This window comes from Danio aesculapii, chromosome 25 (assembly GCF_903798145.1).
Source record: "Danio aesculapii chromosome 25, fDanAes4.1, whole genome shotgun sequence".
NCBI lineage: Eukaryota > Metazoa > Chordata > Actinopteri > Cypriniformes > Danionidae > Danio > Danio aesculapii.
In genome coordinates, this window is record NC_079459.1 from 3,071,331 (window position 1) to 3,094,698 (window position 23,368).

General features: G+C 36.3%; 1 protein-coding gene across 1 annotated transcript in view; it reads right to left on the reverse strand.

The window, feature by feature from the left end:
- The window catches only part of otud7a (OTU deubiquitinase 7A), a 124,775-nt gene that overhangs the window by 54,535 nt on the left and 46,872 nt on the right, over positions 1-23,368 (reverse strand). The window contains exons 2-3 of the mRNA XM_056451862.1: positions 20,963-21,122; positions 15,884-16,014 (exon numbers count right to left, since the gene is read on the reverse strand). Of these exons, the coding sequence (XP_056307837.1) occupies positions 15,884-15,968 (85 nt within the window). The 5' untranslated portion in view covers positions 15,969-16,014; positions 20,963-21,122. The remainder of the gene's footprint in view (positions 1-15,883; positions 16,015-20,962; positions 21,123-23,368) is intronic.

The following is a 23,368-nucleotide window of genomic DNA, read 5'->3' on the forward strand; positions in this document are numbered from 1 at the left end:
GCAAATTTGAAATTACGTACATAATATATGTGTTTGTGTGTGTGTGTGTGTGTGTGTGTGTGTGTGTGTGTGTGTCTGTATAGAAATACAAAAAAATGCAAAGAAAGGACAAAATATTGTATTTATTATTTATTATATAACTATACTATACTGTATCTACAAAGTCAATACATGTATAAAGTAAATGAAACAAAATAGCGCATTCAAAGAAAACACACACACACACACACACACACACGCACACACACACACACACACACACAAACACACACACTGTCACAATCCCCAGCAATCTAATCCATTTCATGGACTACGAATACTGTCATGCACCACACACACACACACACGCCTGTTCCTGTTCTCCTGTGATTACACACGCACACTCAGCTGGAGCTGCTCATGTACTGATAACGCCACACATATATACGGCTCACTTTGACTGTTAGTGTGAACATTATGATGCGTTTCCGTTGCCTTGCTTTGCCATGTTTTGACCCTCACCTTGTTTGTTTGTTTACGTTGCTTGCTGCCTGTGCTGACCATTCGCCTGTTTAATGACTACGACTCTGGATTGCCTGTTTGACCTTGTTAACCGTTGCCTATCTGACCATCCTGTTATTAAACCTGCATTTGGATCGGCATCTCCGTTAATATAAAAATAGTAATATATTATTATAAATATTAATGTAAAATATGAATTGCCTCAAGTTACATTGAAGATTAAAAGTATATTGTGATACACAGTGAGAGACAGTTTAAAATGACCACTGTCACAGCATGTGACGCCACCGTAGGAAAAGGGGATTACAAAAATGTGTAACAGCAGTTTGAGGAAATGCCACCAGGGGGCACAAAGGGATGGGATCTAATAAACTCTTTATTAGGTACACCTTTTTAACTGCTCGTTAACCCAAATTTCTAATTATCCAATGACATGGCAGCAACACAATGCATTTAGACATGTAGACATGGTCAAGAAAGGGCATTTAAGTGACTTTGAACGTGGCATGATTGTTTGTGCCAGACGGGCTGGTTTGAGTATTTCAGAAACTGCTGATCTACTGGCATTTTCACGCACAACTATCTCTGGGGTTTACAGAGAATAGTCCGACAAAGAGGAAATATCCAGTGAGTGGCAGTTCTGTGGGCGCAAATGCCTTGTTGATGCCAGAGGTCAGAGGAGAATGGCCAGACTGGTTCCAGCTGATAGGAAGGCAACAGTAAATCAAATAAGCACTCATTACAACCGAGGTCTGCAGAAGAGCATCTCTGAACGCACAACACGTCCAACCTTGAGGCGGATGGGCCACAGCAGCAGAAGACCACACCGGGTGCCACTCCTGTCAGTTAAGAACAGGAAACTGAAGCTACAATTCACACAGGCTCACCAAAACTGGACAGTAGAAGATTGGAGAAACATTGCCTGGTCTGATGAGTCTCCATTTCTGCTGCCACATAGCAATGAATGCAAACCAGAGTTGTGCAGATATAGAATAGTATAGAACAGTATATAGTGCAACTTTATGTTGCTTTAACTTATTTCAGTAAGTTAATCAGGCTTCAACAAAACTTAAGTTATATAAAGTTAATATTAACTTAATATTTTTAGTCAGTTTGATTGATGTAAGTCGAGATGACTAGAAAAGTTCATTTGATTCAAACCATAAAATGAGGCAGCATATTCTAGTATTTAGTATATATAAATATGTTTATTGTTTATGTCAAATAAAACTGATTAATTTCTCAAAATAAAATTAAGCAGGCACAGATTCTTCATTGTAATTCATACTTAACACAATAAACAACAAACTTCCTTTCCTAGTTTCCCCGTGTTTGAACGCAAGTGAAGAACCGAGCTAAACTACTCTAACCCAGTGTCTGTGCTAATGAATGCAGACAATCACAGCTCCTCTAAAAGATGTTCCTTCACTAATTAACCTTTTCTTTCCCTTTTAATCAGCAGCTTCCATTTATCCATGTTGGAGAGACTTTAATAAAGTGACCAATGTGATGCGAAGGGAACAGTCAGTCTTCACGCTATGCACTGTATTCTGCTGGCCCAATATGAAAGGCTCCACATTAAATGTTTTGAGTGCTAAATGTAGGCTTATGACATTATGAAATGTTCTCTTTGCGATTAATTATTGAAGCTCTTAGCGCAATATTGATCTAAGCTGCAAATACGTTTGCCTTAAAATGTATGATAACAAAAAAAAATGTGTAAAAATAAAAAAGTCTAAATTATTCGCCCTCCTGGGAAGTTTGTTTTCTTTTTCAAATATTTCCCAAATCATTTTTAACAGAGCAAGGAAATTTTCACAGTATTTCCTATAATATTTTTTCTTATTTGTTTTATTTCGGCTAGAATAAAAGCAGTTTTTAATTTTTTTAAAAACATTTTAAGGTCAAAATTATTAGCCCCTTAAAGAAATTCTGACTATTTTCATAAGGCATCTCCTAAGCACAACAGCGACTCTCTGAATGGAGCACAAGGCGAAAACCAAAATGTCTGCCGGTGTCAGCTGAGTCATTTTTTCCCAGAACGTCTCCAATCACACAAGGATGAAACTGGAGGCTTTCTCCTGCTGGTTTTTCCACAACAGCGTCTGCGACGGTGGATCCGCAGGGACTCGGCGGAGGAGCAACAACAGTCAGGTGGGATGAGGTGTTAATGATGAGCGGCACTGACAGCCCGGGACACATCCTTCCCCTGCCATCATCTATCAGTCAATCCCGCCAGAACACACCACCGGGGTTCATCTGAGCCTCCTGCCAGAGCTCTCTCAGAGCAGTTTATTTGAGGTTCGGAAGGTGAAAAGATCAGTTTAGTTCTCAAAGAGCACTTGAGTTTATCTTGTGAAGGAGAAAGAGTGAAGGTCCTGATATACTTACATACATATACTACTAATATACATATCTTTTTCTTTTCTAAAGGTTTCCCAAATAATGTTTAACAGATTCAGGAATTTTTCACAGTATTTCCTACAATATTTTTTCTTCTGGAGAAAGTCTAAGTTGATTTATTTCGGCTAGAATAAAAGCGGTTTATTTTAAAAAAGAAGCATTTCAGGATCAATATTATTCAATATTATTATTATTATTATTATTATTATTATTATTATCAATAATATTAGGCCTCCTAAGCAATACTTTTTTTTCGATTGTCTACAGAACAAACCACTAACAATGAGTCGGTTTCAGTGCTTTCCAGGAATTTTGACCCACTCGTCACTGCAGAATTGTTGTCATTCAGCCATTTTGGAGGGTTTGAGCATGAGCTGCCATTTTAAGGCCAGCATCTCAATTGGATTCAGGTCAGGACTCTGACTAGGCCACTCCAAAGTCTTTTGTTTTTCTTCAAGCATTCAAAATCAGACTCACTGGTGTGGTAGATCTCAATTATTTCCTTTCTCATTTGTTTTTAAATTTCTTTGCATCTCGGAATAATGTCTAGATTTTGAGGATCTTTTGGTCTACTTTGTCAGGTTGGTCCTATTTAAGTGATTTCTTGATAGTGAACAGGTGTGTCAGTAATCAGGCTGTTTTAATTTATTTCGGCTAGAATAAAAGCGGTTTATTTTTAAAAAGAAACATTTCAGGATCAATATTATTCAATATTATTATTATTATTATTATTATTATTATTATCAATATTATTAGCCCTCTAAAGCAATACTTTTTTTTCGATTCTCTACAGAACAAACCACTGTATAATGACTAGCCTAATCACCTACAATGAGTCGGTTTCAGTGCTTTGTAGGAATTTTGACCCACTCGTCACTGCAGAATTGTTGTCATTCAGCCATTTTGGAGGGTTTGAGCATGAGCCGCCTATTTAAGGCCAGCATCTTAATTGGATTCAGGTCAGGACTCTGACTAGGCCACTCCAAAGTCTTTTGTTTTTCTTCAAGCATTCAAAATCGGACTCACTGGTGTGGTAGATCTCAATTATTTCCTTTCTCATTTGTTTTTTCATTTCTTTGCATCTCGGAATAATGTCTAGATTTTGAGGATCTTTTGGTCTACTTTGTCAGGTTGGTCCTATTTAAGTGATTTCTTGATAGTGAACAGGTGTGGCAGTAATCAGGCTGTTTTAATTTCTTTCGGCTAGAATAAAAGCGGTTTATTTTTAAAAAGAAACATTTCAGGATCAATATTATTCAATATTATTATTATTATTATTATTATTATTATTATTATTATTATTATTATTATTATTATCAATATTATTAAGCCTCCTAAGCAATACTTTTTTTTTCGATTGTTTACAGAACAAACCACTGTATAATGACTAGCCTAATCACTTACAATGAGTCGGTTTCAGTGCTTTCAAGGAATTTTGACCCACTCGTCACTGCAGAATTGTTGTCATTCAGCCATTTTGGAGGGTTTGAGCATGAGCCGCCTTTTTAAGACCAGCATCTCAATTGGATTCAGGTCAGGACTTTGACTAGGCCACTCCAAAGTCTTTTGTTTTTCTTCAAGCATTCAAAATCGGAATCTGGTGTGGTAGATCTCAATCATTTTCTTTCTCATTTGTTTTTAAATCTTTTTGCATCTCTGAATAATGTCTAGATTTTGAGGATCTTTTGGTCTACTTTGTCAGGTTGGTCCTATTTAAGTGATTTCTTGATAGTGAACAGGTGTGGCAGTAATCAGGCTTTTTTAATGGGGGGCAGGATGTGTTTACTTGTGTTATATTTGACTAATGTTTACATTTGCTTGATGATCCGAAAAATTAAAATGCAAAAACATAATTAAAAAAAAATCAGTAAGGGGGCAAATACTTTTTCACACCACTGTATTTATAATATGTCACCTGAGTTTGACTGATTAGTCAAAATATGCTTAGCCACGCCCCTGCAACTATAAGTTTATTGTGAGTAAGGAGGAGAGAAACATTTATATATTCCATTTCCGTTGGAAACAATTAATCACACTGGAAAAAAATTCAGCAGCAACTTCCAGTTCACACACACTTGTGATTCATTTCAGAGAGAAAAAATGAGCAGTCAGTGCTCACGCCCCAAATCAGGGATAATGCAGTTCAGTCTTGTTAATTTGACAATTTCTTCATTCATCTTCCTTCGGCTTGCACCGTTTATTAATCAGTAGTCACCACAGTGGAATGAACCACCAACTAGTCCAGCATATGTTTTACACAGCGGATGCCCTTCCAGCTGCAACCCAGTACAGGAAAACATCCATACACACTCATACCTTATGGCCAATTTAATTTCTTCAATTCACCTATAGCACATGTGTTTGGACTTTGGGGGAAACCGGAGCACCCGGAGAACCTGTTTTTCTCAATAATGCATTGTATTAAGCGCATCACACACACACACAAAAACAGCGAATGTACAAAAGCAGCACAACATCGCAAATACAGAGGTTATTGAGTGCATGTTACATAAATGTGACAGTGTCTGCAGCCCTGTGTGAGCTGCAGAGAGTGTGTGTGACGCTGTGTGAGCTCCTGAGAGTGTGTGACGCTGGATGCTGAACACATCTGGCAGACCACTGTATTTTCAATATATTCTCCTGCAAGTGCGCACAAACGATGCTCCAGATGTTCGTCCCTCCCCACATTAAAAAAATACTATAGTAAATACTGGAGTGTTTTGATCTATACTACAGTAAAGTGTATTATACAGTGCATATAGTAATATGTTCAACTGTTTGTAATGAATGCTTCAGCATACTGTATTATTAACAATAGTGAATTGATAAACTGTCATAAGTACTGTAGTGTATTTTAGTCTTTACTACAGTAAACTGTGGTGCACTGCAGTATAATATAACCTGTAATTGTATTTGTTTAGATTACTATAGTTTTTGTGTTACTATAGCAACTATCACAATAAATTCAAGTAGTTTACTATAGTATGGTTCCAATGACACTATAGCAGATACTATAAATTACCGTAGTATTGTCGGCGCATGTGTGGAGGATGATAACATTCCTGCTTTCTGCTTTCCGGGAAGTGGCTGAGCCTCGCACTTTTAAGCTTCGGAGGATACAATGGATTACATAAGCGCACGCTGGGAGAAAATCAGCATTTTATTTCCGGCCCTAATAAGCCAGAAACCTGCGGCTGGAGTATGGAGTCAGATCAGTCTCAAAAAGAATTCATTTGCAAAATACAACTCATACAGGAATGGCGTAGTTCACATTTATAAAAGACAACTCGTAAATTTAAAAACAATTGGTGAATTCACAAGTAAAAATCATAAATATTTCCCCAAATGAACTGGATGTGTGGATTAAGGAATTTACAAATTGTGTTTTTGAAATTACAAGTTGGATTTGCGCATTTATGAACTACGGTTAGAAATGACGAATTGTGTTTTGAGTTTACGAGTTGTGTTTTGTATATTTACGAGTTGTGTTTTGTGTATTTACGAGTTGTGTTTTGTTTATTTACAAGTTGTGTTTTGTATATTTACGAGTTGTGTTTAGTATATTTACGAGTTGTGTTTTGTGTATTTACGAGTTGTGTTTTGTATATTTACGAGTTGTGTTTTGTTTATTTACAAGTTGTGTTTTGTATATTTACGAGTTGTGTTTAGTATATTTACGAGTTGTGTTTTGTGTATTTACGAGTTGTGTTTTGTATATTTACGAGTTGTGTTTTGTATATTTCCGAGTGTGTTTTGTGTATTTACGAGTTGTGTTTTGTGTATTTACGAGTTGTGTTTTGAGTTTACGAGTTGTGTTTTGTATATTTACGAGTTGTGTTTTGTATATTTACGAGTTGTGTTTTGTATATTTACGAGTTGTGTTTTGTTTATTTACAAGTTGTGTTTTGTATATTTACGAGTTGTGTTTTGTATATTTCCGAGTGTGTTTTGTGTATTTACGAGTTGTGTTTTGTGTATTTACGAGTTGTGTTTTGAGTTTACGAGTTGTGTTTTGTATATTTACGAGTTGTGTTTTGTATATTTACGAGTTGTGTTTTGTATATTTCCGAGTGTGTTTTGTGTATTTACGAGTTGTGTTTTGTATATTTACGAGTTGTGTTTTGTGTATTTACGAGTTGTGTTTTGAGTTTACGAGTTGTGTTTTGTATATTTACGAGTTGTGTTTTGTTTATTTACGAGTTGTGTTTTGTATATTTACGAGTTGTGTTTTGTATATTTACTAGTTGTGTTTTGTATATTTACGAATTGTGTTTTGTATATTTACGAGTTGTGTTTTGTATATTTACGAGTTGTGTTTTGTGTATTTACGAGTTGTGTTTTGTTTATTTACGAGTTGTGTTTTGTGTATTTACGAGTTGTGTTTTGTATATTTACGAGTTGTGATTTGAGTTTACGAGTTGTGTTCTGTATATTTACAAGTTGTGTTTTGTATATTTACGAGTTGTGTTTTGTATATTTATGAGTTGTGTTTTGAGTTTACGAGTTGTGTTTTGAGTTTACAAGTTGTGTTTTGTATATTTACGAGTTGTGTTTTGTATATTTACGAGTTGTGTTTTGTGTATTTACGAGTTGTGTTTTGAGTTTACGAGTTGTGTTTTGTATATTTACGAGTTGTGTTTTGAGTTTACGAGTTGTGTTTTGTATATTTACGAGTTGTGTTTTGTATATTTACGAGTTGTGTTTTGTTTATTTACAAGTTGTGTTTTGTATATTTACGAGTTGTGTTTTGTATATTTACGAGTTGTGTTTTGTGTATTTACGAGTTGTGTTTTGTATATTTACGAGTTGTGTTTTGTTTATTTACAAGTTGTGTTTTGTATATTTACGAGTTGTGTTTTGTATATTTACGAGTTGTGTTTTGTATATTTCCGAGTGTGTTTTGTGTATTTACGAGTTGTGTTTTGTATATTTACGAGTTGTGTTTTGTATATTTACGAGTTGTGTTTTGAGTTTACGAGTTGTGTTTTGTATATTTACGAGTTGTGTTTTGTATATTTACGAGTTGTGTTTTGTATATTTACGAGTTGTGTTTTGTATATTTACGAGTTGTGTTTTGTATATTTACGAATTGTGTTTTGTATATTTACGAGTTGTGTTTTGTATATTTACGAGTTGTGTTTTGTGTATTTACGAGTTGTGTTTTGTTTATTTACGAGTTGTGTTTTGTGTATTTACGAGTTGTGTTTTGTATATTTACGAGTTGTGATTTGAGTTTACGAGTTGTGTTCTGTATATTTACAAGTTGTGTTTTGTATATTTACGAGTTGTGTTTTGTATATTTACGAGTTGTGTTTTGAGTTTACGAGTTGTGTTTTGAGTTTACAAGTTGTGTTTTGTATATTTACGAGTTGTGTTTTGTATATTTACGAGTTGTGTTTTGTATATTTACGAGTTGTGTTTTGAGTTTACGAGTTGTGTTTTGTATATTTACGAGTTGTGTTTTGTATATTTACGAGTTGTGTTTTGTATATTTACGAGTTGTGTTTTGTATATTTACGAGTTGTGTTTTGAGTTTACGAGTTGTGTTTTGTGTATTTACGAGTTGTGTTTTGAGTTTACGAGTTGTGTTTTATATATTTACGAGCGTGTTTTGTGTATTTACGAGTTGTGTTTTGTATATTTACGAGTTGTGTTTTGTGTATTTACGAGTTGTGTTTTGTGTATTTACGAGTTGTGTTTTGTATATTTACAAGTTGTGTTTTGTGTATTTACGAGTTGTTTTGTGTATTTACGAGTTGTGTTTTGTATATTTACGAGTTGTGTTTTATATATTTACGAGTGTGTTTTGTGTATTTACGAGTTGTGTTTTGTATATTTACGAGTTGTGTTTTGTGTATTTACGAGTTGTGTTTTGTATATTTACGAGTTGTGTTTTGTATATTTACGAGTTGTGTTTTGTGTATTTACGAGTTGTGTTTTGTATATTTACGAGTTGTGTTTTGTGTATTTACGAGTTGTGTTTTGTGTATTTACGAGTTGTGTTTTGTATATTTACGAGTTGTGTTTTGTGTATTTACGAGTTGTGTTTTGTATATTTACGAGTTGTGATTTGTATATTTACGAGTTGTGTTTTGTGTATTTACGAGTTGTGTTTTGTGTAATTACGAGTTGTGTTTTGTGTATTTACGAGTTGTGTTTTGTGTATTTACGAGTTGTGTTTTGTGTATTTACGAGTTGTGTTTTGATTTTACAAACTGTGTTTTGTGTTTATGAATTGCATTTGTGTATTTACGAGTTGTTTTGAATTCACAATTTGTGTTTTATATATTTACGAGTGTGTTTTGTGTATTTACGAGTTGTGTTTTGTATATTTACGAGTTGTGTTTTGTGTATTTACGAGTTGTGTTTTGTATATTTACGAGTTGTGTTTTGTGTATTTACGAGTTGTGTTTTGTGTATTTACGAGTTGTGTTTTGTATATTTACGAGTTGTGTTTTGTGTATTTACGAGTTGTGTTTTGTGTATTTACGAGTTGTGTTTTGTGTATTTACGAGTTGTTTTGAATTCACAATTTGTGTTTTGTGTATTTACGAATTGTTTTGAATTTACGAATTGTGTTTTGTGCATTTATGAACTGTGTTTTGAATATTTATGAATTGGATTTGAATTTATGAATTGGATTTGCATATTTAATAACTGTGGTTAGAAATTACGAATTGTGTTTTGTGTATTTATGAATTGAGTTTCGAATTTACAAATTGGATTTGCGCATTTATGAACTATGGTTAGAAATGACGAATTGTGTTTTAAGTTTACGAGTTGTGTTTTGATTTTACAAACTGTGTTTTGTGTTTATGAATTGCATTCGTGTATTTACGAGTTGTTTTGAATTCACAATTTGTGCTTTGTGTATTTATGAATTATGTTTCGAATTTACTAATTGGATTTGCGTATTTATGAATTGTGTTTAGTGTATTTATGATTTGGACTTGTGTATTTCTGAGTTGTGTTTCGAATTTACAAATTGGATTTGTGTATTTATGAATTGTGTTTTGAATTTACAAATTGGATTTGCGCATTAATGAATTGTGTTTAGAATTTATGAATTGTGCTTTGTGTATATACGAATTGTGTTTTGAATTTATTAAATGTCTTTTGGTTTTTATGAATTGTTTTTTGAATTCACGAATTGTGTTTTGTGTGTTTATGAATTGTATTTGTGTATTAACAAATTGTGTTTTAAGCTTACAAATTGGATTTGTGTATTTGTGAATTGTGGTTAGAAGTCAGGAATTGTGTTTTGTGTATTTACAAATTGGATTTGTATATTTACAAGTTGTGTTTCGAATTTATGAATTGGATCTGTGCACTTATGAATTGTGTTTTGTGCGTTTATGATTTGTGTTTTGTGTATTTATGAATTGTGTTTTGTGTATTTATGAATTGTGTTTTGTGTATTTATGAATTGTGTTTTGTGTATTTATGAATTGTGTTTTGTGTATTTATGAATTGTGTTTTGTGTATTTATGAATTGTGTTTTGTGTATTTGCGAATTGTGTTTTGTGTATTTATGAATTGTGTTTTGTGTATTTATGAATTGTGTTTTGTGTATTTATGAATTGTGTTTTGTGTATTTATGAATTGTGTTTTGTGTATTTATGATTTGTGTTTTGTGTATTTATGAATTGTGTTTTGTGTATTTATGATTTGTGTTTTGTGTGTTTATGAATTGTGTTTTGTTGATTTCTGAATTGTGTTTTGAAATTACAAATTGGATTTCATGTATTTCACGTATTGTGTTTTTGTGTATTAATGGATTGTTTTTTGAATTCACGTATTGTGTTTTTGTTTATTTACGAATTGAATTTTAAATTCACGAATTGGATTGTGTAAATGTGAATTGTGTGTGAATTTTGTTTCGTAAACGTGTTATTTCTGAGACTGATCTGGCTCCATACTGGATGCTTTCTCTCAAGCTGTATAGGATGTAAAATCTGTTGTGCTTGACTGCAGCTGGGGGCATTTATTTGAGACCACCGAAGGCCCTTTAGAGCCTTTTCAGTCAGAAGCATAGCTTGTTAGCAGCATGATTGTTTTGGCTGGAGTGAAATATCAGCGGTGGAGCCATTAAAACTGCATTAACCAATCAGATCATTCCAAACAACAAGCCTCGGCAGCAGAGATTTTAATCGAAGCACTGATCTGAGTGCAGTCTTCTTGTTTTTTTGCTATTGCTATAATCAGAGGTGCCAGTTCTGGACCATTTTTCTGAGAAATATACTTGCAAAACGCCCTCTACGGCCATCTTATTAACACAGAGTCCTCCGAGAGAGCTTTAAATGCACATTAGCATGGAGATAGTAGAAATGCTTATGCTACATCTGAAACAGCTGCTTCAGTAGATTCACTCTGATGACGTGATTTATGGAGAATAAATGCTGGATCAGGCTAAACAGCAAACTGCTTCATCTTAGGAAATGCATATAAAGGAGTGCTTGCATCATATATATGTATATATATATATAGATATATATATAGATATATATAGATATCTCTCTCTCTCTCTCTCTCTCTCTCTCTCACTATATATATATATATGTATGTATATATATATATGTATATCACCAGTATATATGGTGAGTTCAGATGCAAAAACCTCTTCTAAGTGCCGTCTGAAAGTTTCTTCTAAAATGAGCATTTTTCTCAGCCTCCTATGCTTGTGTTCAGTTATTTCGCATTGAAGGCAATGAAAATAACATATTAATAGGCGTAAAAGTACTCAGACTTTTTTTATTCACAAATATTTGATGCGATTTTCCTACTTTTGTGCATAACACCGTGTCCTTACAACATGCGACAAGATACCAACGACAAGCAATATGTCTGTCTGCACCAAACGCGACATGATGTTGTTTATGTTGTTGTTCTGCCACGACTTCATGGAAATACAAAACCATTTCTAAAATATAAACTTCAAACGTCACAGATGGGACAAAAACCTATCACTGGGAAACACCCATACACTCTTGCATTCACATTCATACACTACGGCCAATTTAGCTTATTCTATTCCCCTATAGTGCATGTGTTTGGACAGTGGGGGAAACCGGAGCATCCGGAGGAAACCCACGCCAACACATGGAGAACATGCAAACTCCACATTGAAATGCCAACTGATCCAGCTAGTTAACTAGGTTAACTTAGGCTTAACTAGGTTAATTAGGCAAGTCATTTTATAACGATGGTTTGTTCTATAGACAATCAAAAAATAAATAAAATTTGCTTAAGGGGGCTAATAATATTGACCATAAAATGGCTTTTAAAAAATTAAAAACTGCTTTTATTCTAGCCGAAATAAAACAAATAAGACTTTCTCCAGAAGAAAAAATATTATCAGACATACTGTGAAAATTTCCTTACTCTGTTAAACATCATTTGGGAAATATTTAAAAAAGATAAAAAGGAGGGCCGAATAATTCTTCAACTGCAGCTATGGTAATGCTGTGAGGTTTTCCAGATAAAAACAGCCGCATCCTTCATTCTTCTCAATGCATTATTATCAATCGTCCTTTCTCTCCCGCTGTAATCTTTCTTCCTGCAGGTCTCCGTGTGTCTCTTCAGGACAGACGGCTCTTGTGTGGCCCTTCACTCCTCAATGAGCTCCACTCAAAGGACACAAAGCTCTCCTGAGGGACGGGGCTCATAAAACCTTCACAGCGGCCCTAAATCTGCCCCCGCCAAACCCACACCAACATCCGCACGCTAAAGCGGAGAGCGAACCAGCTGAATGAAGGAAACTCCGGCTCGGGACACTGCAGGTTTGACGGGGCATTTTGCGCTCGAATGAGCCCTAAACTCGAGTAAGCACACATGGGACAAAACAAAAGCCAACACAGACGCCGCACAAACCAAACCCATGATATCTGAGCCACGGTCAATATAGTCAGCAATTTGGATGATTATAAAAGACGAAAGACGCGTGCAGCGGAGGTCATACACACTGTAAAAAACGCATGGATTCACACTATTCCTTCATGTTGTCCCAACACAAATCAATTAAGTTAGATCAAACGCAACTTAATTAAGTCAGTTAAGTTGGGTTAGGTTTGGTTAAGTTTGGTTTTGCGTGTAGTTTCTTTTTATTTATTTTGTTTTGGATGTTGATTTTGTGGTGGTTTCCAGCCATTTCCAGGCTGATCTTAGCTGGTCAGGCTGGAAAATGACCAGCTAAAACCATCTAAATCCAGCTTGACCAGCCTAGTTTATCTCCCAGTCTATCTAGGCTGGTCAAGCTGGTTTTAGCTAGTCATCTCCCAGCCTGACCAGCTATGACCAGGCTGGAAATGGCTGGAAACCAGCCTGGAAGTGGCTAAAACCCCTCTAAAACCAGGCTGGTTGACCAGCTAAAACCAGCCAACCAGCCTAGGCTGGTTTAAGCTGGATTTTTCAGTAGGGAGCACATTTTGTTGTTGTTTTAGTTCACACTTAGATATTGTTTGACAACTGTTAGCAGGTTTGGCATGCTGTCCCGGGAGAGAACCCTGAGCTCGGAGATCGTTGAGCCCAGGGCTCCCGCCTGGTCCATAGAGCATGCGAGGGGAGTACGAGATCAGGTGGTTCTCGAGAGCTCCCCGTGGTAAAGGAGGAAAGGAGGAGAAGGGGTGGAAGGGGGGATTCTTCGGAAAACGAAGAGAGTAGTTCTAGCTAGGCTACTTATAGTGAGTTGGGATTAATCTGATTGGGTGACTAATGAATGTAAATGGGTGGCCAGCTGCAGTCAATTATATCACGTGCTCCTCTTGAAATTAAGCTGTGGTTACACTGGGCTTTTCCTCCTATAGACTTCCATTCATAAGCACGCGAATACGTCAGACCGGAAACGCGGGGTCATGCGTTAAGTTTCGCAGTTCGCTGCGGTGCAAAGTTCAAGCTTGGTGAACTCTGACCTGTGAAATTGCATCACTTGACTGCGTGAGACCAATCGAGGATCAAAACAGGACCTCTCTGCACAGAAATTTAAAACATGGAGCAATCGCTGGCTTTTTTTAATGTCTAATCATCTTGTTTAATCCCGCCCCTTCTCGCAGCTCTGCACGACAGAATTTCGCACACACAAACTCTGGTGTGACCGCAGCTTTAGTTTGTGAAACTTTACTTGCTTCTCAGTGGTGATATTAGTTTAATGTATTTTAGGTATTGTCCAAATTGGGAGTCTGACCAGTTTTCTTTGAGCAACAGAAACTTATGTTTGAGTTGAGTTTGAGTACAGTTTCTATATATTTACATATTTTGTGTTTTTCAGGAGACAGGACCTCACGGGTGGATGGACCCTTCAGTAGTGGCTGGCGTGGGACACTTCTTTGAGTGATGTGATGCTGAGTGGGTGAAGTACATGGTGGTGTGTCTATAGAGTGCTGTGGATTTCTTCTTTGGGGTTCACTCCTCCTGGTGAGAGCCCAGCTCCTGGGTTAAGTGTGCTTTTAATTGTTGATTTTATTATGATTTGATTACTGTTGCTCATAGTTAGGAAATGTGCGTTTAATTGTTGTTGATTTTATGCGAGTGTACACTATTGCTTGAACTTTAATAACTTTAGTATTTTTATAAATTGTTTCCCACGTTTCTGCCTGCACTCATTTTAAAAGGAACGGACCTGTGTCCTTGATTGGACGTATTACCCCTTAAGTTGTAGTCGCTACAATTCTTTATAGAATCACATTTTGATTCAGCGTGTGCTCTCTCTTAAGTAACTGTGTCCACCTGGTAGCGATCATTGGATCTTTCCAGTGATTGGCTGTTAGGAGAGGAGAGAGAGTATTTAACCTGATCTACACTTCAAACCACTGTCGGTGGTGGCTAGATTGTGCAGTGGCTGAACTGTTCGCCACATACAGACCTTGTGGTTGTTAGAGCTTTCAAAATTTGATTTGACTTCAATATTTACAGTGTGGCGAAGCTATTTAAGGCAGACTTCTACTTTCAGTGATCTTCTTAATATCTAATAATTCACCCAAAGAGAAGTGAGTCTGGTTGATTTGTTTGTTTTGAGGGTTAAGTAGGAAGGTGGGTGCCATTTTGTTTTGAATCAGTTTTCTCCTGTTTATGTTAGTAGAGGGAGTTTATGTATTTTAGTTTCTTTTTATTTCAGATTAGCAAGTTCATATTAGGAGTTAGCTTGCTTGTTGTTTTGGCCTTGCCCCCTTCTGAATTAATACCCTGTTTTCTTTTGTTATACTTTGATATGTAAATAAACCTCTCTTTTCTTGATTTGACCTTGTGTTTAAGTCTCTAGAAATTCTGTTTGAGGAGATGAGTTATCAATCTCTCTTTTTTTTCTAGCCATTACACATCACCCACCACCAATCATTCGTTTTCTGTTACGGTCACATCCCTAGACCTGAAAAGGTCGTAACAATGTAAACAGATTTGGATCCATTTAACATTCAAATGTACAGGATTTTAAGAGATGCACAAGCTTAGATACAATATGACAAAAATACAATATGATGAATGTTCAGTATTTGGTTTAAAGTACACATGAAATCAAAACTAACCATATTGATTTTGTTAGCTCACATTGCTAGTTTTGTGGTGAACAATTCATCTGAGCATCTCATTAAGAAAAAAATGTCAAAATCAAAAAGAAAACCCATCCAAAAACAGCACTTCCAGTTTGTTTTTAGTTAAATTGACAGATTAGGTCTGGCTAGATTGGGCGTGGCTAACATACTTAACCACGCCTCTCCAGCTGTCAGATTTGATAACGGAAATGTTGAGGAGGAGGAGTCTGTTAATAACTCTCCACAAACCCTTTTCCTCATCTTTCTGAATGAAACGCCTACTTTACTACATCCAATCAGCTCGCAGTAGAAAAAACAGGCCACGCCCACTGTTTTCTCATTTAATATTCTGCTTCTCTAGCAGCTGCGTTACAATATGAAAAAAACAACAACAGTCGCAGCTTACAGTTCATGCGGACTTTAACATTCAGAAACAAAGTCCCGATGGGGTCTCTTACCTTCCAGCAGGTCTCGTGCCAGACCCGGTTCTGCCCCTGTGGACCGAACAAAGTCTGACAGGACCGCGTCCATGTCCAGAGTCATGGGATCATGTGGCTGTGCTGCCTGACCTGCAGCTTCACACTCGCATCTGCGCAAAACAACACACACATCAGATCAGTCAATAACACACAAACCACAGCAGAAAACATGCATGAGTGCCGTTTAATCACATACATATTTATTTATTTATTTATTTATTTATTTATTTATTTATTTATTTATATGGGATTTTAGAATACGTGTTAGCTTTTGTAAGTGATTTTATGTTTTAGAATGGAATATGTATTATTCTCAATAATATTTGTAAAGGAAACACAGGCTCTATGTGTGCCGTTTACATATATTTAAAGGGCACCTATGGTGAAAAATGTACTTTTCAGGCTGTTTGGACAGACATATGTGCATGTATGGTGTATAGACTGTCATATTGGGGTGAAATAAGCACACCCAGTGCTTTTTTTTTTCAATTTAACAACATAAAAACGGTGGACCAATTGGAGCGGTTTTCAAACCGACCGCAACTTTACGTAAGAGAGCGGTCCCCCCGCCCACCAATATTGATTGACAGGCGCGTCATCATATCCTCAGTTTGTTGATTCACGTCCGCCATTTTCAGCGTGAGTGGAAGCGATATCACTAAAGGAACACGCTAGCTCTATTTTTAGATGCAAGGCTCATTGGGCTCAACACAAGATCAATATTCTCCACATTATCGCTCTAATCGGAATTATTGGTTGTATCTTTAGGTAGGTTTGCAAACATGTGTACTTCTCATTGAGTCTACCTTATACTTCAGCCGTTTGCATTTCTCGCGATCCCAGAAGCTCCCTGTGATCTTAACTAGCATGCGTTTTACAATTCTAAACATCGGTTTCTATCAGGGTACACTCAAGCCGACGGCTGGGCGCCGCAGACCGCTGCAGAAACCTATGTTTAGAATTCAAAAACGCGTGGCGCGACGATTCGGGACACTTCATGTTTCTGCCGCGCCACAGAGAGTGTCTGGTGTGCCGTGTCGCGGCTTCGAGCGGCGCATCCGGTGCCTCAGTCAAAGTTAATTCAGCGTGCGTGGTTATTAGTTTCTGTGTACAAGCTCGGCACTTGAAACTAGCACACAGTTGGCTGTAAAACTGTACAAAGACACAAATGATTTTGTACTCTCTGCTTGGTCTGTGTCAGAGTCGTACATGTACGACTGAATGGTGATCCTCTCTCTCCTGCTTCTTCTCTGTCTGCCTGTCAGACTCTGTTGGCCCCGCCCCCTTGTTATGTTGGCGGGAAGCTGAAACTAATTTACATGTGAAGCAACACACCCATAAATCAGCGAACTGTGGACACGCCCCCAACATGACACTTTTTAACACATTATAATAAAAAAATCTGAGTTTTTTTTAAACTGAACCTAAACTAGCACACTCAGAAGAACCATAATATTAATATTAAATCATGAAAAAGAGGTAAACTTTGTGGCCTTTAAATAAATATGGAAAACGAGTGCATGTTTTTATCAAAACTAATATCGAATAGTTTTTTTTTTCTAAATGTGTGTGCGTGTAAAACTGTCATGATTACCAGCGATCTCTAACCACCAGAGGCCGCTGTTAAGCACTCACTTCCTCATGGAATACATCTTATGAACTACATATTCAGTCATGCCACACGCACACACCTGCTCCAAGTCTCCACTGATTGGGCTCCCACAGCTGATGCTGCTTCTGGACTGATTTCCACACTACTTAAGCAGCACACGCGTGAACGTCATTCACATTGCCGAGTCTTGTTTACCTGTAAAGTGACAATTCAACGCGGTTTCCTTAATCTTGTTTCTCCGTGTTTTGACCCTTGCCAAGTTTGTCTGTTTGTCCATGTTCACTGCCTGCCTTCCGACCTCTCGCCTGTTATAGTGACTATGATTCTGGATTTGCCTTTATTCATCTGTTTGCACCTGTGTTGACCCTTGCTTGCCTGACTACCGAATAAACCTGCACTTGGATCCTACCGTTGTCTCTGTCACCCATTTGTTACAAAAACAATATAATTTGCACAAAGAAATTATGTTGTTTTTCTCTAAAGAAGTAGTTCCTCCACCTCATTTAGACAACCCAGGCTCATTCTGAGAACGTAGTCCCGGGGACGTTTCTGGAGACCGCGAAATACGTCCCGGGAGGTACGTATTTTTGCAGTTTTTGTTTTTGCGAATCCGCGAGAGGCCACTGTGCGTGCTTTTTCCCACGCCGTTCTCGCGTGAACCCACTAGAGACCACTGTCGAACGACCTTCTGCCTGTCTGCCTGGATGACAGAATGATTGACCATGTGCCGACCAATCGGCTGACCCACCCTCCTCCGTCCCTAAACTCAACCAACGACGATTCACAAAAGCCGTCCAGAAAAAGAAAAGCCCTCGTCTGATTTTTACCACGTTTTCGGATTTTGACCACATTCTCACCCTGTGACGAACTTGTTCGCTTCATTTTTTGGATTTTGTTTTTGTTTTCTTACCTGATTTCTGGAACCGCTCTTCCCCGGACTCGAACCCGGTCGTCGTCGTGGTCAGCCCCTCTCTGCGCCTCGAATCCGCCAGAGTACACGAAGAGCTAACCGGACAAACTGGTTGCAGCGGGAAAGCCCTCCACACGGAGGCGAGAGAAACAGCGTCACACCGCCCCGCAGCGTTCACTTAAAAAAAATGAAATGCAGCCGTACGTACCCCTGGCTACGTATTTCGCAGTCTCCAGAAACGTCCCCGGGACTACGTTCTCAGAATGAGCCTAGGTTGCATTTAGAGCATCATTATGGGTGTTTTACGTTATAACTAACGTGGTTCAAACGATGGATCATTCTTTTCCCAAAAGATGCATCGTACTATGATATTTCAGCCACGAGTTACGTCATTGTTTGGGAAACGCACCCCAGGTCAAGATCAGGATCTCAATTCAAACACGCACACAACATAAATTATCAGTGACCATGATTTGCATGTTTATTAATCCTTCAATGGTCACAACATGTTTACTTTCCTCATTTTCTGATCTCGTAACTCTGTGGTTAGTAGTTTTGTCAAATATAAACAGACGTTTCAATATAAGGCTAACATATACCTCCTCTGAATTAATGTTGTGAGTTTTTAACACATCCATAACGCTGGAGTTGCTCAGTGGCGCTTCAGAAATGAGCGTGTTTTGATGGCAGTGTGGTGTGAGTGTCGCAGTGGTCAGCCTGGTGTGATGTTTCCACACGGAGATGTGGGATTTGTGCGCTGGGTCACGTTGGCTGTGACATTCTGCTCAAGGCCTTTTTGTCAAATGTGTCTTTGTTTTGATGCTGGTGAGATCAGAGCGAACCCTGCTGTACCCGCTGGACAGAAACACCTACAGCCGGGAGCAATAACAGAGGACTGTTCAGACTGTGTGTCAGATGCTCGAACCGACCGCCATCAGCTTACACACACACACACACACACGAGCGAAACGTGGCATAGAAATGAGAGGAATGTCCACAGCCCACAGCGAAGAAACAATTCACTTCCCACTAACACAGATGCAAAGCAAGTTTTTCTTAGTTAGATTGTTTGTCCTGTTTCTAGTCACAATATCTACACATTTGTAAATCAAGAAGCGTTTTCTAGACAAGTAAAAAAGGATTTGTTTTCAGAAATAATGAGTCAAAATGAGTTTTTCCTTAACCCTTGTGTGCTGTTGGGGACGTTTTCATCCACTCTGGGGTGATTTTGAGTCTTAATTTGGCCATTGTATGTTTTATGTACAGTATTTGTGTATTTATACGTAAACATTTGCAGTACATTTATAATTACAAACTTTTCTTTTGGATGTAATTACAGTCATTACATTATAATTACATAGTTATAACATTGTAAATATATTGTAAATACATTGTTTTAACATTGTTATAACATTGTAAATATATTGTTATAGAACTGTAATTACATGTAAGACAGTATCGTAAATGTGTTTTCAATATTTCATGTACAATATTTGTAAATTATATAGTTATATATGTAAATATACACTGTACACAAGTAACTATAAACTTTTATCTTGTATGTAATTACTGTGTCATTGCATTGTAACTACTATGTCATTATATTGCAATTATGATGTGATTACATACAAGATATTATTTATAAACCTAAAACTTCTTTGTAGATTTTTTATTTGCAGTGTATTTTTGCGTAAATATATGCAGTACATATGTAATTACAAACGTTTATTTTGGATGTAATTACATTGTTATAACTTTGTAATTACATTGTTATAACTTTGTAATTGCATGATATAACATTGTAACCACATTGTTTTAACATTGCAATTACATTTAGGATAGTATTGTAAATGTGTTTTCTATATTTCATGTACAATATTTCTAAATTATAGTTATACAGGTAAATATACGCAGTACACACGTAATTAAATACGTTTATCTTGGATGCAATTACTTTGTCATTACATTGTAGTTACTATGTCATTACATTGACATTACATTGTAAATACATCCAAGAGGTTATTTATAATTTGAGAATCTTGTGTCCTGTTGGGAAGATGTACAATTTGTATTGTTTATAACTGTCTATAATAGCCTATTAAATATCAGAACAGCATACTGAGGTGCTATGGTTGTGCATTTGTAAAGTATATCTAATGAATAATGATATTGTAATTAATGAACTATTATTATAAGGTGTGACTGAAATACGCATAAACAACATGTATATGACCTATACATTCTAAAAAAATCAAAATATAAATGATCAAATATTATTTTATGTATGACTTTATTTTGAATTTGATATTCCCTTTAACATATCTTGTTGATTATTGCAGTAACATTGCAACTATATGGCAACTAACTCTCATTCGACCATAAGTAGACCATTAAGTTGAGTTCGGGTTAGTGTAAATTGACATTTGAAAGTAGTTGCGATGTAATTCAGTCAATTAAACGTCCAAAAGTGACCATCAAAATAAAGTGATACCGAATTTATAGCATGTGACTAAATGAAGACTGAAGGTTTCCTTACTTTTTGTGTTCTCAATGGTAGTTGAGCAGCAACCGCCTCACAGTCATGCTCCTGACACACACACACACACACACACATACACACTCACACTCACACACACACACTGCTCAGGTTTAGTCCATCACTGAGAGCGGAGGAAGACTCGGGCTCAAACACAGACCTGCGAGAGACAGAGAGAGAATGATGAGTGAACACAGTAAAGTCTGACTTCAGCCACAATTTTACCATCCACTGAAACTCTTCAAACTAGACCTGTCGCTGTTATTTATAACTTGAGTGCAACACCTTAAAAAAAAACATTCAAAATCATGTTGAAAGATTGCCATGGCATTCACTGTCACGATTACATATCCCAGACTACATTTCCCATGATGATTTGCACACCACAGCTGATATCAATCTGAATCATTTTACGCTGATTACACATGCTATATATACTCCATTCACCTCGTCTTTGCAGAGTCTTGTATCTCTGTATAGTGTGCATTACCAAGGCTGTGTCGGAAACCGCTTACTACTCGAGTAGGTACTACATATGAATTTGAATATACTACACGATAGTTGTACAAATGGAATTCGGATGTACTATATTGAGCATTTGTCATTATCACAAGACATACAACTGCACACAGTATATAAAAACAGACATTACATTGTTATTTGTAAAGTAATTTAATAATAATGATGATAATAATAATAATAATAATAATAATAATAATAAAGACTTTATTTTGAAATATTATTACAAGCTAATGAAGCTAGTTATAACCAAAATACTGTATTATTTTCACATGTACTCTGTAAGTCATGTCAGTTTTATATCACTAATATAATATAACAACATTATAATAATATTTAACAATTTAACAATATATCGAATCTGATTAGATAGCTGTGCGATATTCTGCAGTATCAGCACTCATATAGCCTCTTAACTATTCTGTATTACTCCGCCCACATAGAGTGACAGCAGGTCAATAAACTCACCACAGTTGGACAAATATTGCAGTTGTTGGACAACATAATGTACTTTTGAGGCTTTTTTAGGCAAGAATGTAGTTGTTTAGATTAGAATTATGCAGTTTATTTATAAGGACAGTGCCTATTTTAAATATTCATAATTTTGGAGATCCAGCAGATCTGCAGCCATTAGCCTGTCTGAGCAGAACAATGACGGTTGATGTTCTGCCACAAGATGGCGACAAAGACCGCATGATAAGTGCTTAGGGGAGAAAAAAACTCCCTCTTTTGTGTGTTGTAGTGCTATGGCATGCCGTTTCGCCTTTTATTCATTCTCAGGATATGTGTTCTTGATATCAAAAAGGTAATTGTTGATATTATAAATGTAATAGTTGATATCAAAAATTTAATTTTCACTAGTTAAATGTCATCATAAGCTGCCATTGAAATTTAATTGTTGACATCAAGAATTGATTTCTTACTAGTTAAAATGCAATTCTTGATATCAATAATTTAATTGTTGATATCAGGAATTAAATTGTTGATATCAATAAATACTTTTCAACTAGTAAAGATATTCATTCTTGATATCAACAATTAAATTTGAATGGCAGCCTATGGTGACATTTAACTAGTGAAAATACAATTACAGATATCAAGAACTATAATTCTTACTAATTGAAATTTAGTTTCTGATATCAAGAATAAACATTTTAACTAGTGAAACTGAATTGTTGATATCAAGGATTAACATTGTTACTAGTGGAAATGCAATTCCCGATATCAACAATTCGCATTCTGGATATTAACAATTAAGTTGTTGATATCAAGAATTTGGATTCTTGATATCAACAATTTAATTCTTGACATGAACAATTCATATCCGGCTAAGCAATAAAAATAGCCATTTTGTCTTGATAACAAGCTATACATTCTTGATATCAACAATTGTATTTCTGCGAATGGTGACATCATGGCTGATATCAAGATTTAACGTTGTTACTAGTTGAAATGTAATATTGATATCAACAACTACCTTATTTGATATCAAGAACTGAATTGTTGATATCAAGAATACATATCCTGAGAATGAATAAAAGTCAAAATGGCTTGCCATAGTAGTGCTGTATTTGTACCATCGTAATCTGGTAGTGTTGGCTTTGGCTGTTTCGGGGTTAATTATTGTGATCTCCCGATTGCAACAGATAAATACTGGGAAATCTCTGTAGACTGATGGCATTTCATGCTGTTCAGTCTTATAATCTTAAAATTTGAGCAAAATCACCTGTTTTGTCATCCTTTTAGACATTACGCTAGAGAATCATTCAACACTAAAGTGATGTTGGTGAATGAGCAACGGTTTCTGTTGTTCTGACGTCAGCTGCAGATGAGAATGAACGGTGGAAGAAAGTAGTTCTTCATACAAAAGGGTTTTTAGACTCTTCT